The sequence below is a fragment of the Vidua chalybeata genome, chromosome 6, assembly GCF_026979565.1.
Source record: "Vidua chalybeata isolate OUT-0048 chromosome 6, bVidCha1 merged haplotype, whole genome shotgun sequence".
Classification (NCBI taxonomy): domain Eukaryota; kingdom Metazoa; phylum Chordata; class Aves; order Passeriformes; family Viduidae; genus Vidua; species Vidua chalybeata.
The window spans coordinates 61341144-61358038 of NC_071535.1; the positions used below are offsets into that span (position 1 = coordinate 61341144).

Here is a 16895-nt window from a genome sequence, read left to right on the forward strand (position 1 = left end):
TCTGTTCATACTCAGTTTTTTGGCTGCTCTGCCACAAATGCCAACAAAGGGACCAATTAATGAAAACTTTCTTGATACATTCCCAGTGGATGAATGTCTGCCTTGCAGAAGGTACCTTGACAACATCCATCTCACACAGGCCAAATGGTTGCTCTGTGGTAGCAATTAAGACACCACCAGCCTTGGCTAGATTTAAACCAACAACCAAATCTGTGTAGGCCTGAACAAATGCTCACAGAAATCTGGAGAAATTAACTGCTGAACAAGGGGCTGGATTGGGTCATACAATTGCATCCATTTCTCTAGTTATTTATGGGCCATGAGGACACATTTCAGGAAGAAAGCAGTTACAATTTCTAAAGCAAAAATCTCTCAATCTGGCCACAATATTTAAGCCACACCTATAAATATCTAAGAAATCAACAACTACTTAAAATGATTTCAAAAATCAAAATATTATGGTAGGCTGACATTGTCTTTGTACTCAGTATTTTTCCCTCTCTCTCAACAAAAAGACTGTGTTCAGTCTTCATCTTCCCATAGCTCTGGCATCAATTAAGCTCAGTGCAGGATTCCTCCTCTTTCCAGAATTGCATTATGAATTTTGTTGCTTTGATCCAGAAGTGCTTGCTGCAGAGTGTGAGCAGGAGAGATCAGTGTGAGAGCTGCTGGGAAAACCCTGCCTCCACTGCAAAGTTCAGACTGACTTTGGGTTTTTTTTTTAATGCAGGGTACCCACCTTGAAATCTCTGTCCTCAGACAGTTTAAAATGTGGCTGATCCAGCCCCCAGCCCTCATGAACAAGCAATTCTGCTTCTGTTGGTGTCAGGGCTCAATAAATCTTGTGTTTAAAGCTAGCCAAGATATTAAACTCTGCACCTGAAACAATATCAGCTAAGTTCAACACAGTCTAGGAGAGCGGGTTCCCCTCATCACCCCTCACCCTGCCAAAAATGCACATTTCCAGTCCTGAGCTGGCTCTGCTGGGCTTGTAGCAATATTTTTAATCAGATTATGCAGCATGGCTTGAAAGTTCCAGATCAGCTGATAAAGCAGCAACACGTAAAGCTGAGCAGTCTCCCTGCTGGAGAAGGAACCACATCATGCAATTACAACACTCTGAGAGCTCTGCAGTCACAGACAAAGATTTTACCTCCATTGTCACCCTGAACACTTTCAGCCACAAATCCCCATCAGCCTGTGCCAGAATTAACCCCAGATCTGGTATGTTATATATATATATATATAAATATATAAAATATATATTATATATACAGTATATACAGTATATTCTATTATATATACTATATATATTATATAGTATACAAATAATATATTTATATTATACAATATATATAGTATATACAATATACAGTATATACAATATATAAAACACATATTACATACACAGTATGTATATAGTGTACAAATGTATAATGTACAAATATGTATATAGCATATAGTATACAAATAATATATTTATATTATACAAAATATATATTATTGTCTAATATACATATATAATATGTATATAAGTATATAATATAATATAATATAATATAATATAATATAATATAATATAATATAATGTAATGTAATGTAATAATATTATTAATATATACAACAATAGAATATTATAATATATATTATTGTGTATATACAAAATATATATATATATATTTTAAAAAATATATAATTATATGTTTGCCATGCCTATGTCAGCCACAGCTGAGCAGCCAAGCCTTCACATGAGCATTTGCTCTGGTGGTGGGGCAGGGTACACAGAGCACAGGCTGCCTGTTGTGCTCTAGGGCCCAACTGTTCTTCCTCCACAATCCATTCTGGGATGGGTTTTAAGTCAGAACACAGCCCAAATGACCAGTTCATCTATTAAACTGCAATTTGAACTTTTGGCTAATAAAATTTAAGAGAAGCACATTTTAGCCACCTGTGAGGATCAGGGAAAAAAGTGCCGAACATGCACTTGGCCCCCACCCTGTGGCACTCACTGAAAGGTCACAGAAAGAAGAAATCTTCCAACTCCACCAGGTGAACTTATAAAATTAGGGCAGGGTAAAAAAAATACACTATTTTACACACACACAAAAAGAGAGATTATTTCCTCAGTAAAAGTATTCTGGAGCAGGAAGATGTTTATCTCAGTAAAATAAGTTTAAACTGCAGGAGAAAATGAGCTGGTTTTGAAAAAATCTTTAATTTAACCATTAAATTTCTGTCACTGCAGGAGGAACTTCTGTCACTGCAGGAGGAACTTCTGAATTAAGAACGTGAATTAATTACCAATGTATTTCTACAAATGAATGGGAAAAACCCACTAATTACCAGGAACTAAATAATTCTGGCGTCCTACCTTCCTGGACTCAAAGTGCTTTTCAATTCACAATGACGTAAGTTTCACCTGGAAAACTCTTTGAGCTCTGCTGTGTAATCCAAAACCAGTTGGGGTAAAACCCTTGAGCACTGTGGTGCTGGCTGCTCTTCACTCAGAATCCTTTTGCTTGCCATGTTATCACATACTACACAGTTTTATTTAAAAAAAAAAAACCAACCAAACAAACAATTTGTAGATCAGCTGTTCCATTAAAAAATACCTGAGCAAGCAGAAGGCTACATGACTTCAGAGCAAGACACAAACACAGGGTTTAGAATTTGGTATGTGCTCCTTCTGTGAAGGCTGGAGCTTCCCCCAGGGTTGCAGTGGGAAGGGAAATATTTCAGCAATATTCCTTCCCTGCCTTTTCCACAGGCCTATTTTGCATAGAAAGGTCTTGTACAGTTGCCACCCTGAGGCAACATCACAGTGGCCCACACGGTCCATCAGGTACTAATTAGGGAGCATGTTCTGTCAACACTTTCTTGCTCTTCTCCCATTAACTGATCGTCCTGCCCAATTAATACAATGCACCACAGTTCTGGAATCCTGGAGATCCTTTACCTGGGAGAAGCAAGGATGAAGGGAAGAAACGCCCTCCCAAAAGGGTCACAAGGTGACTGCACTTGTCCAAGACCTGGAGTGACAATAACACCACTGAGCTGCGAGGTTAATTATGCTCCTACCAACTTTCTCTTGAGCCTAAGATTGTTTGTTATTTAACAATAAAGACTAAAAGCAAAAAAAAAAAAAAAAAAAGCTGCAAACCTACTTCATCTAACAGGCTATATTATGTTCAGATATGCTAACAGCTTGTGAAAAAGTAGGGGCTGCAGAACTAAACTCACTTGGCCATGATTGGCCATGAACTGCATATTTATCATCAGAATGTGTGTGGCTAATGCTATCACTGTTAGTACCACAGACCAGAAAATAAGTCATGGACACACTACAGCACACTACTCCCACCTATGCACACAGCACTCCAAACAGCTGCCCCACAGCCCGAGCAACCATAAATCAGCATTTCAGAAAGACGGCGAGAAATCAAACCCATGTTTGCTCCATTTCCGAAACTGCACTGGAGGTACCAAAGATAAAACCCCAAGGACAAAGCAGCTGCCAAATACAACACGCTACTGCCACCTAATGCTAACCAGGACGCAGCAAAGCCCCGCTTTGTTCCTCTGCACTCCACCAGCAACGGCGAGCCACAAAGTTTCCTGATGTTCTTAAATATTTGTTCCATCCCCTACAGCCTTCCTAAGCTGAACTGCTGGGGTCGCAGCCTTTCTGGTACGCAAAGCAAGGAAAAATAGGGGGAAAAATAAAAAAAAAAAGAAAAAACAAACAAACAAAGAAAAAAAAAAGAGGAGAGGAGTGTTCTATCTCAAATCAGCACAAAACAAGATGACTTTGAAGGTGCTTTTTGTATTTCACTGACGTTGCAAAGCGCCCTCTCCAAAATGTGGCACTTGTCCACTTCCATGAAAAGGATGATGCCAGGTCCTAAACTTGCCTTCCTAGTCCACAATCAGTCTTTTCAACATGCTCACTCAAGTGGCAGAAGTGAGCAGAGAACATGCAAGGAGCCTGCTTCTTCCACTTGCAAAGAGGAGAAACAGAAATGAGGAGCTCCCCGTGACATTCAATCTTTTCATCCAGAGATTTAAACTTCCCCAAAGGATGTCTGTCCAGAGACAGCTGGACAAAAGAGCAAGGAATTTATCTGCTTGATTCATTACTTCAATCCATCTCTTCTTCCTTTCTTCCCCCAAACACAAACAACCTTTGAGCTTTGGAACAACTTTAGCCTTGCCCTACCTGATCTTGTTATCAGCCTTGACACTAATTACAGCCTGCACTGCCCATCTCCAAGATGATTCTTTCTCATGGGAAATGTTCCTCACTTGTGGAAAAATAAAAGATGACCATTTCATTTTCCTTCTCATCTCAGAGAACTTACCCAATCTATGACTTCTTTTTAAACATTGCTCATTGATCAATTAGCTGGTGAAATTTGTGCCCAGTCTCGTCCCTATTTCTTCCTTATAATCTGCCATGATCAAAACTATTGTGCAAGTCTCAATCCTTCCACACAATATTCCACTGCTTGCATGTTTTACACATATTATTCATCTTTTCCATGACCTTCTGGCCAGAAATTACCACTCTTACACACAACATCCAGCACTGCACACCTACACCTTTATCTGAGACAAATAAAATCCACCAGAACAGAAATATTTCAGGTAACACTATTGTTGCTGTAACTATAACAAAGTACTTGCTGTGGCTCAAATATTTGCAGCAAAACATCCCCAAGACAGCACTCGGGATGAAAAAGGAGTTTTCCCCTTACATTTTAGTTATTCATTATGCAGTGGATAATCCACAGACAACCCAAATTGCTTTCTTTTAAAACCAGCCAGAATTAAAAAAAAAAAAAAAAAAAAAAGGTTAGGGTTAAATGTACACAGCAATGTGCAACAGGTGTGCAGAACACAAAATGGGTGTTCACTGACAGCTGCCCAGTGAAAACACAGGGTGGGACTATGAATCCACTGCAGCAAATTCTTGAAAATTACTGGAGTCCTCCAAGTGCAATTAAAAAACCCCACAGACTCAATCACACTGTCACAAACTCACTAATTTCCACGTTGGGTTTCTTTTTTTTTTAAAGCATCTTGCTTAAACATACTTAAAATGCAATTGCTTTTATCATGGTGCTGTAGCATCACCCTGCCACTCTGAGCTTCCACACTCTTTACTGGTCTTGACTGGTGACAGTGGCTCTCCTCTCTGCCCAAGGCAACACTCCATAAATCCTCTTCTACTTTAAAACTCCTCAGAGTAAAAAATCAAGTGTAAAAGTTTCAGTTTCAGTTGATGGAAAAGAATATAAACTGTTGTTGGTGTAAACAGAAGAAAACAATTCTTTGGCTAATGAAAATGAAGAGAAAAACCAGAAGCTGTGGTTACCAAAAGGCATATTTTTAGAAACAGACTCTCTTTCATTTTCTTCTCTTTCCATGGCTCCTTATTTTCCTATGAAGAGTGACCCAAGAGCCTCAAGAGGAACTTCAAAAAGCCCCTTGAAAACTACACTATACAACAGAAGAAAAAACAACAGAAATCCATAAAAAACTAGCAAAGGAATGAAGGGGAGAAAAAACATTTAAATTTACAGTAGTATAAAGGTAAAAATAGAAAGGGAATTTTAGATTTTTTTTCTAAATTTCTGGCTCCTATGCTCACAATTTACACTAATAATGTCACACTGAACCATATTCTGCTTTTTAGGCATAGATCTTTGTGTCCCTGATCATATATAAATCCAGATAAACAAATGGTTAAGAAAACAAATGGTTAAGTTTCAAAATGCTACTTTTGTGTGAAAGTAAACTCCCAAATCCTCTATTTTATTATAGGAAAAAAAAAAAAAACAAACCAACAAACAAAAACAATCACTCCAGGAAACCAAACCAAGCAGGGCTGTCGCTATTGGACACGAAATGAGCACACAGAAGCTTGGGTAAGTTCAAAGGAGAAAAAGAGCAAGTTTTATTCAAACATCTGGTGTTTCTAGAATTCCAAAGGTGCCCGTGGATTGGAGGATGGAATTTCCATCTCTCCAACCACACTGGTCAATCAATCAATCAATCAATCATTTCTCTCCACCCACAGAGAAATATGGAAACTATTCTATTTATACATGAAATTGTGTGGGAGCTCTGAGTCTCAAATATGCAAACATTATCAGGAGGCTAAAGTTTTATGAGAACTTTAAAACTTTCAAAAGAACTATAAAACAAAACTTAACATTTTAAAAAAATCAGGGCACCACAGGGCTGCTTAAACTACCGAAAAACTGGGGAGGAACCCTTGCAAATGAGAGGAAGAGAAAAGCCCCAGGATGCTATTTCCTGGCTGAGGAACATCTGGCAGGAGGGCAGGGACAGCAGTTTGGGGCAGCAGCCTGCAGCTGGCACTGGGACCTGCAGGAGGAAAACCCTTCAGCAGGCAAAGCCAAGCCCTTTGGCACCCACAGCTTCCCCAGAGCTGCTGAGCACAAAGCAGAGTTTTCTGTGCTGCCCCCACCCCCGCCCCAGTGACACCCTCAGTGTTCCAAAGCAAAGTGGAACATTCATTTTCCAGTTCATCTGGAGCACCTGAAAACAGCCTCACAGCTTTAAGGGGTCAGATTTAAGCATGATGCAAAATAATCCAAGTCCCCAAGGCACTTCAGCTGCAGATGGAAAGCAGGCCTTGCAGAGTACTGGACTTTTTAAAAATTAGTTATTAGCAACTCTAACTCCAACACTTGCATAACAAGGTTTTAGTTTTTTTGCTTGCTTTAAACTATTTCTTTCAGCTTTCCCCATCTCTGAGAACAATATAGAGTCCCTGCAGCGTTTGAAGCCATTTGAGATCTCAAAATAACAGCTCTGGCTCTTGTTGAATTGTAACTTCTAAAATGGACATAAAAAGCTACCTATTAACAGAATTTACTCAGTTGTGAAAACCAGTATTAAAAAAAAAAACCCAAAAAACAACCCAACAACAAAATCCTAACAACAACAACAACAATAAATAAAAGTCAGCGTTATTTTGAGAATTCATATCCACAGTCACAAAACAAGTCCAAACCTAATCTATGGAATCACACACACTTAGAAATTAGCTTGTACTGGGTTTATTCACAGGCTTGAAGGACGTGTTCCTGTCTGGACTGATCACTAGTTTGGTGTTGATTTAACTTCTGATTTGATATTTGAGTTGGCAAATTTCCTCCATTAGCAGCAAGGAAACAAGCTGGGCAGCGTGTCCCCACCACGCTGCAGGAACACACTTTGAGGGGGGCTCCAGGAAATCACAGCTCCACGGAATATTCTGTCACTCACCAGAATTCACTCCTGAGCTTTGGGATGATGCTATTTACCTAGGCAGTCCTAGCCTGTACACAACTGCCCCATTTTAGAAAGGAAGGAGATGGAAAGGTCAGCAATAAGGAATAATCCAAGGTTTTCATCCCTTGAGTTTCAACAGCAACACTTCCAGTGTGGGATTTAACCCTTTTCTGGCCCAGAGATAGGGCAACTGAGAAGTGTTTTAAAAACTTTTATTCCATTTTCAGTCTCATGAGAAGGGCGAGACAATACAGATGTTATAATTCACACCATCACAATCAGAAGCCAACCATTCCCTAATTACATTACATTATAAATGTTTCTTGGCCTATCAGCTTTAGCCACACCATGCTGTAAATGCCTTAAAGCCAATTATCTAAAATTACCCCTTGTGGGTCCCACTACAATGAACTTTCATAGTTCTGTTTCTCCAAAGTATCCAGTCCTATTTGCAAGGCCATCCTTTGAAACTTGTTTCCAGCTCCATTTCTCTCTCAGCAATGTCTGTCCCATTCCATGGCATTTCTTGTCAGCATTTCTTATCTCAAGGTTTGCATACGGATGCACACTGTGTGAGCCTTCTGTCAGGCTTTGAGATTTCTCTACAAATCCATTTCCCACATTCCAAGAGCCAGAGTTTCATTGGGAGAATCCTCCCAAGCCCATCCTTGGCACTGCCAGCTCAGCCTCTCCTCAAACACCTCACTAGTTACAATCTAATGTTCTGTCAAGGAAAGAAAAACGTTTAGCTAAGATGCTGCTCAGCAAACTCATTCATCTTTCTGACTATGGACATTCTTAGGGCATAAATCCAAGCAAAACAGACTGAATTTTTTCATTATTGATAATTCAGTAGGAATAAAACAAAGGGTCAAGTTTGACAACAGTCAGTCAATAGCTGACTACTGACTTTTCAGCCTTGAAACATCACTTCTAATGTACTGAAAATTAAATGATAAAGAGTTTATCCAAATGGCTGGCAGAGCACAAAAAGTTGAACTTTTTTTCTATAGTAATAGGCTACCCACAAAGTATCCTACAAGTCAAGCCTTCAGGTACATGAACTCACTTCTGCATTAAATCAGCTCAATTGAGCTCATGTCTGCTGAGCATTTGAGCTCAATGAGAGATGAGGAAGCATTTGTGATGCAGTGAGGCAAGGCAAAGATGGAGGGTGGGACAGTTACATCATTCAGCTGGGGATTTTCTGACTCTGAAGTGTCAAACGATGGAGGAAAGAAGGAACATGAGAATGTGTTGCTTTAACGACATAATAATTTTATTATGTGTTTCAAACAGAGGACAAAATCAGACTCAGACTATGAAAATAATAAAAACCCAACAAGTCCCCAAAACACTGAATTTTACAGGTTAGTACATCACATGAAAATCTTTGAAAAAATGTAATAACTATTTGAGATTCAACACAAACATGGTCAATTTTGTTTGACAGCCATAAGAGATCCTTTTATAAACACAGCCATTGCAACATGATTGACTCTACCCTGAACTTTTATCACCCTTCAGACCACTGTTCTACACTTAGAGCTTCTTTAAACAGTTGACCTAGTGCTTAAGCACTACTTTCTGAAGTAGACACCTGAATGCATGGTCTGATTTGGAAATGTTGAACAGCTCAAGGTACACTTGAACTGTGGCTCCTCAAACATCAGAACAAGCAGAACATTTAGGATGTGAAAGCATTATGCTGCTCTTTGTAGCCTTCTTCTTTGTGCTTTAATTTGTATCTTAACTGTGGACAATAACCCTGTAAGTAAACAGATTAAATTTAGAAATAATTTTTGAAAGTAACATTACTTTCACAACTGGCTGAACTACCTCAATAAGCAATGCACTATTTATTTGCTGGCTTATTTGGTTCTCATATTCTATGTAAGTTAAAGACAAAACTTCTTCTGTAGGGATATCCACACCCCATCCACTTGTTAAAATTTACCTGCACCTTTAAAAAGCATTTCAGTGTAAACCAAACAAAAACCAACAGCAGAGTCAGGTGAATAAATGACACAACTCATAGTTTAAACAGCAGCAGGATCATGAGCTGGCTAATGAAGCTGGTTGAATTAGTGACTTCTCTAGCACTGAGCTTCACTTGGTACTACCTAGACTGGGAATCAACTTCTCAAGTTGAAAATATGCCCCCTTCTTTTTATTCAAGTGGTAATTAGTAGATCAGATGTAGAGAACAGCTCAGAGTAAATCTACCCTGAGCATTGGAACAACAGCCCTTTGTATTCAACTTGATGGCTTATCTTTCTCTCTGGAGCTAGATTAACTCCACAGAACCTGTTCTGTTTATATTGTCCAATTACAAATCCATTTTCTACCAACAGGTGAAGTTAGAATTAGCTAAACACAATGATCTGTTGAACTCTTCTAACAAGCGTGCTGCTTTTCAAACAAAAAAATAAAAACTGGCCCAAGGATATTGAAGGAGGAATACTTACACTGCCTGAATGTCAAGAAAAGCATTATCCTGAGACTTCCAATACAAAACTCAAAAGTGTTTTTAAGTTTCAAATTCTCTACTTAAACTCAGCATGAAGTTCCTCAGTAGGCAGGTCCTTTCAGGAGCAATACTGACTTTACCTTGCAATAAACATGAAAAGAACAATCACAAAAAACAGAACAAGCAGCTCTTTACATATATGATACCCTCTGCATTTCTTGTGATTGCAGAATTTGGATGAGTACATAAATCAGAGTTTTTGCTCTCCAGAAAGCCATATGTCTTTCCTTTAAACATTCTCCATAGACTAATCTCTTCTTGAAGTAACTTTGCCTCATTAAATTAAATTTCTACTGATTTCTTTATTTTCTGTTGCTGAGAGTCATTCTCACCTGTGCCTGATGCTCTGTTTGCAAATCTTCTACTCTTTCAAACAGACCAAGTGAGCACCTTAACACTTTGTATTTATATACACACACACACACCCCTTTTGATAAAAAAGATCATCTTTGTAACACTCTGTGTTAAGTGGCACATATTTGTAAGTGGCACATACATTTTATTTCCTTACCACATTAAAAATAAGAGCTCCTTGCTGCTGCCTGCTCAAATTACATGGATTTTCTTTAAGATTAGGGCACACATTGTAACAGCAGCATATAATTTTCTTGCACAATAATTTTTTTCCAGTTGAAAGGTATCCTATAATATCATCAGCATCAACAGGAACAGACATCTGATTTTCAGCTAGACAAAGCTTATGTGTTTGGTGACTTTATTCCTGGTGAAAAGCAGTTTTCAGATATAAAGCAGCTACATAAAAATTCAAAAACAATCTGACAACTTCTTCTTTGACAACAAAGTGCTAGACCAAAAGCAAATGCAAAAACTGTGCCAAAAGTAAGACTCTGTGTGTGTGTGTCCCCTGAATGTCCTATTTCTGCTGCTCTGATTTTATCTTCATTTAGAAATGGAACATAAGCACTGCCCTTCCTAAAAGCTGAATGGATTCCTTAAAAAATCAAGCAGAGAGCACAACACCCATTTATGCATTTAAGAAATCACTTGGTTGAAACTACCGTGCGTGTAGCTGTGGATGAAATTCTGTGTGGATCCCAAACATCTCAAACCCACCAGCAGGTTCCAAAGACAGAAGATTAAAGACCCACTCCGACCACTTCAGCAAGATATTAATTCTCAGAATTTGCTGGATTCCTTTCAGAGTATGGAAACCACAAGTCTCCTGTGCTCCAGGAAGCACTTCAGCATGAGTTTGTAAGAGCCAGCCAAGCAATCTCTGCACTGAGCTATGCTGGTTTCAAGGCACTCACTTGCATTTTTTTCTCTTTTCAGAATTACTGGCTGGAGCTTTGTGCCAGAGTATGAGCCTGCATACACAGAGGTTTTATTTTCTTTCAAAAATAAGCTTTTTGTAGAATTGATAATGGCCCATTGCATCTTGTGCCCCAAAGTCTGTAGTTTTCAGCTGCTACTGATGCTTACAGTAATAGAGAATCAAGATGATCCACATATCAGTCACCTAAGTACATAAGAATTATTACAAAAAAATTTAAGTCTCAAGAAAATTTTATAAGATGCTTAAATAATTGGCAGGAAAAAAGAATCCCTAGCTTTAGCCCAAACTCATTTTCTGTATTAAATTAATACTCTTCTTAAGGACTGAACTGGTATTATCTATAGTAAAATAATTCACTTGCATGCATGTTGTGACCTGACCAAATGAAAAAATTAAGTGCAGTAAAGAAAAATATATCCTCTCTAGTAGGGTGTCTGTATACAGATTTGTTCTGGGTAATTATCTTTTTCCATCCTCAATTTGTTAACATTAATAAAAAGGGGTTTGGTTTTAAAAATTCACCAGTTTTAGGCAAATATGCCCTGATGAAGTCATTCTTACAAAGCTACAATTTAATCACTCTTAATTGTGCACTACTTTGTATTATTAAGGTCAGTCCTGAGATTTAGCTGCAATTATAGTTATCTTTTGGATGACATATGGCAAGATCTCCAACTCTTTTGAGCTTTGGAAATTTTACATCTGCCTGTTCCTTCAAGATGCTAAGCATACATGTGTTGACAAATACAGAAAATAGCAGATGGCAAAAAGCAAATGCTCAACATGAAGCACTGGGGATCACTCAAAAAAGGCTTGGACTCAGAAATTGGTCATTTTTATTTTAACAGCAGAATTATGTTTAAAAATAAATTCCTCCATCTCTTGTGCTTGGTGCTAAGGAACACGTGTGAAGAGAATATTCAGGATTACAGAACCAATGTCATATTAACTGCAGCTGGTATCCATCATGCAAGTTGCTTTGCAAACCTTTGGACTTTAAGGCTATAAACACAGCATAATTCTTCAGGAGATTAACTTCTGCAGCTATATAAAAATTGGAAGCCATTCTGCACCCACCATTAAAATCTGACATGGAATCTTTCATTGGAATCTGCTATTCCAGCTTCTAAAAAGCTGCACGTTGGCAGCCCTTGGCAATGGCAGTGCCACTTGTATCACCTCCAGCAGAGAATCCAAGGAGCAGCTGGGCACTTGGAGCTGAGAAGTTCCCCCAGTTTGGGCAGCAGGAGAGGGACTTCATCTGAAAGGCCACACAGGCCCAGCCAGGGCTGTACTCCTCACTAACAGGGAGCAGTGCATGCCTAGGGAACAGCACCAGGATAAAACCAACATTCAGCACCAATCCACAACATTCAGCACAACCAACATGCAGCACAAATCCAGTATTTGGAAGCCCACAGCTCAGCAATCCCTGAATCACAGAGAACATTTCTGTGTTAGCACACCACGGCAGGCTTTCAGCAAAGTCTTACAGTTTTCCCACCCATGGAACCTCTCCAACTGAGGCACCTTCCCACTGTAACTAAGACATGTGCTGTGCCCTCCAGTCTCTCCTAGAGCCCATGGGGGTGGAAGGAGCATAAAAAGCTTGGTGGTCTCATCAGCAGCATGCTTTAGGACCCCAGAGTGAGTGTGCTAGGAAGGAGAGCATCACACAGTCTGTAAGAGTTCAGCTAAAAGGCAAAGATGAGCAGAGACAGGGCATATGGGAACAACCACACCCAAGCAGCAGATCTGCCTTGGGAAAACACCTACAAGTAAACATCAGTAAACATCTCTCTTTAGCCAGAGGGACCATCACAGACACTAAGAGAAAAACAAACAAAAAAACACCTATCTTCATTTTCTCTACCATTTCTCACTGACTTTTCAAATAGAGAGCACTAACCAATCAGGTTGGAAATATACAGGTGCTAAAGAAATGCTTGTGTATTAAAACAATATTTTAATCTTCTGAAAGTACAGTTAGAGATGTAGACACACAGCTGTAAACCTTGGTAATTCTCACTTCATACATCCCAAAATAATGGCATGAAATTACACTGAAGTACAGCTCCATAACACAATTTTAAAAAATGTCATACAAGAAAGGGACTATTAAGTTTCACTTCTGTAACAGCTCTGAACAACACCTATAATTTTAATTCCATTAATATACATCAATTCATAGGCAAATAAATATATTAATTCCATTACAGTATTCAGTTTAAATTAGCCCCATCTGGACAGAAGAGGTATTTTACACCACCTTCATTAAGAACAAACAGACCTTTATTAATCTTTTTACTCACATTTTCCCAGCAATTCAGTAGAACAAAACCATTAAGAGATCCAAGAAAACAATGATTTCTATTTAAAATGGAGCCAAGAAACTTGGTTTCCAAAGCCCTCTCCTAAATTAGAACAATCCAAGTTTAATGGTGAGAACCAAAAGATTTATGTCCAGGATCTGCACACAAACATCTTGCCAGGTGTAGAACTTAAGACTAAGTACCCCAATCAGTTTCAGGCAAAGAAATAAATTCACAGGAGGCACTGAGAGGAGCAGATGTACAGCAGGGCCTGCCTAGCAAATTCAGCTGAAGAATACAAGGATGTGGAAAATTGGAGCATACTGCTGAAATGATGAAACTTTAAAACTGTTTTTATAGTGGTTAGAAATAAAAATTAACAACCTGCCCCCCAAACCCATGAATTTACTTCAACTCTACCAAAACTCAGTCTCCTGGTCACTGGCATTCTCTTCACCTCCCTTAAAAATCCCAACTCCTTATCACATTCATTTTGACACCTCAAACCACCTCAGATGTGCCATGCACATGCTCCAACACCCTGTCAGTACTGGCAGCTGGCTAGCAGCTTCCTCTAGAAAAGGGAGTTTTTCCTACAAAACTGAGTTCTGCTCACCTCTCTTCTTCTCTACCAAGGCACCAGCTTTCAAGAAACAGGAATTTCATTACCTTGGGAATTATATCTGTCTATCAAATTCCGCTGAAAAGAGTCAACAGTATCAAAAAAGACACTCCACTTTCCTCAGAAAACCAGCCAAAGCAAAATACCTGAATTCAAGGGAAGGAGCAAAACAGAATAACCAAGAACCACACAGAATAATCTGGTAAAGCTCTGAGATTCTTATGCACATATAGCAGCAGAGCAGAAAAAAAATAGGGGAATTCACAGAACATGAAGTCTTGATGCATGACCAATACAACAAAAATTGACTAGAAACCTTCCAATAAAATTAATACATTTTCCTCCTATTCATTTTTTAATTCATTACTACTGACTATTAAGAAAAAAACTTCTCTTTTTCTTTGCCTCTGGTCTGTGTGTACTAGAGGGTTGCATCTGATCAATCATACAGATACAAAAATGGTAAAAACAAACCCTGCAACTCTTACCTTATTGGTTTGTAAGAATGACTTTGGTGTTTTGTTGGACTTCTGGCTGCTGAGAATTCCAGACTTTCTGTGCTGCCAGGCACTGACCCCCAGGAGAACTCTGCATTGACCTGAGGCCCTGGAGAAGCTTCCAGAATGGAATGACAGAACTGGGATTGTGGGGGTGGAGTTTGAATGGAAGTGTGTAACATCACAGGGTGGGAAACTCAGAGTTTAAAGGTTTAGAATATAGTAATATATATAAAGCAAGATGGAGATTTTAGGGCAGTGGCTGCTCCTTCTTCACCTTCTCCATGGGTTTGGGTGGTTTTGTGCAATTGGATAGAAAAGTCCACATTGCATGATTGGTTATTGGGTTAAAAGTGAAAATAATTTAGGTGTCATTTCCTAATTGGACAGTTTATCCTTAAAATGCCTCATAGAGAGGGAGATGGGGCTCCATTTTTAGTTTGTTGGAGTGAAGGGCTGTAGAACTCAGGGTTTGTGAGACTGGAACACAGATAAAACTAACAAACATCCGAGTCTGAACAAGAAATACCTTCTCACAGATTTAATCCCAACCTTGGCAGGAAAGAAGCAAGGAATCCACCAGTGCATCCTTAACATCAAATGCAGCCTTACCAGCAAAGCAAGTTTTTGGTATTTCCGTTTCAGCTCTGCCGGGCTGTCCGAAGGTTGGGCCCCCAGGATCTTGTACCAGTCCTTCTGCTTCACCCTTCCCACGGCCATGGCCTGGATTTGCAATCCCTTCCTCAGCACTGCGCTAGAAAATCAAATCAAGGAAACCACAGCCTGGAAGAGAAGCAGGAAAAGCAAAAACAAGGATGTGGCAAACTGCAGCATCGCAGAATTGACTGCTGCCCTCGAGGACTGCTGTGCAAAAAAAGTTGAATTCACGTGGCCATTCCATCCCACAGCCTGTCAAATGTGAAATCTTCTGTTTCCTGTCCAAGTGCCTCAGCTTATCCTGATCAGAAGCCATCCACGCCTCTTTAAAAATCATTTTGTGTGTAGAATGAACTGCTTAGAAATGCCCCATACAGACACTTTTAAAAACAAACTTTTGACTTTGAAGCAATACCGTACTTAACACGTGAAAACATGAAGTACAGAAAATTTCAAATTGGGAATAAGATCCGTGCAAGAAGGCACGAGAAAAAGTATGTGTTTGTTTTTACAAAATTACTTTTTCAGAGCATGGAAACGCCTTCATCCTGCTGAGTAAGAAGTCAACTTGCTTAAAGCAAGAGAGTGTGTAAAAACAAACAAATAAAATAAACCAAATAAATCAACAAACAAAAATGAACCAAAACATACGAAGTTAGCACAGATCACTAAGCAAAACCTACCTAGAAGTGTGCCTTTCAATTTTGGCCATCTTTCATCAACTTAATGACCCAGAAAGAAAAAAAAAAAAAAAAACAAAAAAACAAAGCAGGAGACTAAGTGTCAGTAATAGAATGGCAGTGCTTGAGCTTCACGCAGATTCTTAGGTGTGCTGCAATCCCCAGCTGGCAGCAGCTGATTTACCACGAACTTCCAGAGAACAACACTGCCAGCAGGCAAGAGCTTTGTAAACACACAAGCTCTATAACTGTAAATTAATTTTTTTTTTCCCCCCTAAAACTGCTTCCGTCGTACTTCAGAATAAGCCTGGCTTTCACGGGGGAAGGAAAGGGCGTGGTAGGGCAAAGCGCCACGCTCCCGTCCTGCCCGCCCCGGGCCCGCGCTCCCCGGGCCTGCTCCCGCAGCGCGGCCCCCGCACAACCGGGGAGGCCGCCGCAGCCCGGGCCAGGCCGCGGCCGCGCTGCCGGAGGTTTCCGCGCTGCCCTCCCTCGCAGCTCCGCAATCCCCCCCGCTCCGTCCATCCCCGCTCCTTCCATCCCCGCTCCGTCCATCCCCGCTCCGTCCATCCCCGCTCCGTCCATCGCCGCTCCGTCCATCCCCGCTCCGTCCCCGGTGCTCCCACCTGCCCCGCACCGTCCATAGCAGCGCACGCCCAACTCGTCCGGGCGGGAAACACGCTCCTCTCCCCCGCCGCGCTTCACGCCCTTTTAGCTGCGCCGGCGCCGCCTCGGCTGTTTCCAGCCGGGCCGTAGCGGCGCCGCACCGGCAGGAAGCGCGGCCCGACGCGTTGCCATGGCGACCGCGGCTCGCCCGGCCCGGCCCGGCCCGGCCCTGCGCTCCGCTTGCCGCGGCTTCGGGCCCAGGAGGCTCCGCCGCCCGTCCCGTTCCTCCTCGCTCGCTGCGCCGGAGCCCCACGGCCGCTCTCCCCACAGGGGCTCCGCCTCCCGAGGCGCCGGCGCTGCCATTGCCCGGCCCCCGCAGGCGGAGCTCGGAGCCC

At 40.7% G+C, this 16895-nt stretch overlaps 1 protein-coding gene across 3 annotated transcripts in view; it reads right to left on the bottom strand.

Annotated features, from left to right (window-relative positions):
• Positions 1–16678, bottom strand: part of DNAJC24 (DnaJ heat shock protein family (Hsp40) member C24) — a 33360-nt gene extending 16682 nt beyond the window's left edge. The window contains exons 1-2 of one of the 3 annotated variants that reach the window (XM_053946055.1): positions 16532–16678; positions 15173–15343 (exon numbers count right to left, since the gene is read on the bottom strand). In XM_053946055.1, coding sequence (XP_053802030.1) covers positions 15173–15280 — 108 coding nt within the window. In that variant the 5' untranslated portion in view covers positions 15281–15343; positions 16532–16678. Of the gene's footprint in view, positions 1–15172; positions 15344–15900; positions 16304–16520 lie in introns of those variants that run through there. The other 2 variants (XM_053946053.1, XM_053946054.1) reach the window with 2 other exon arrangements.
• Positions 16679–16895: the final 217 nt, after the last annotated feature.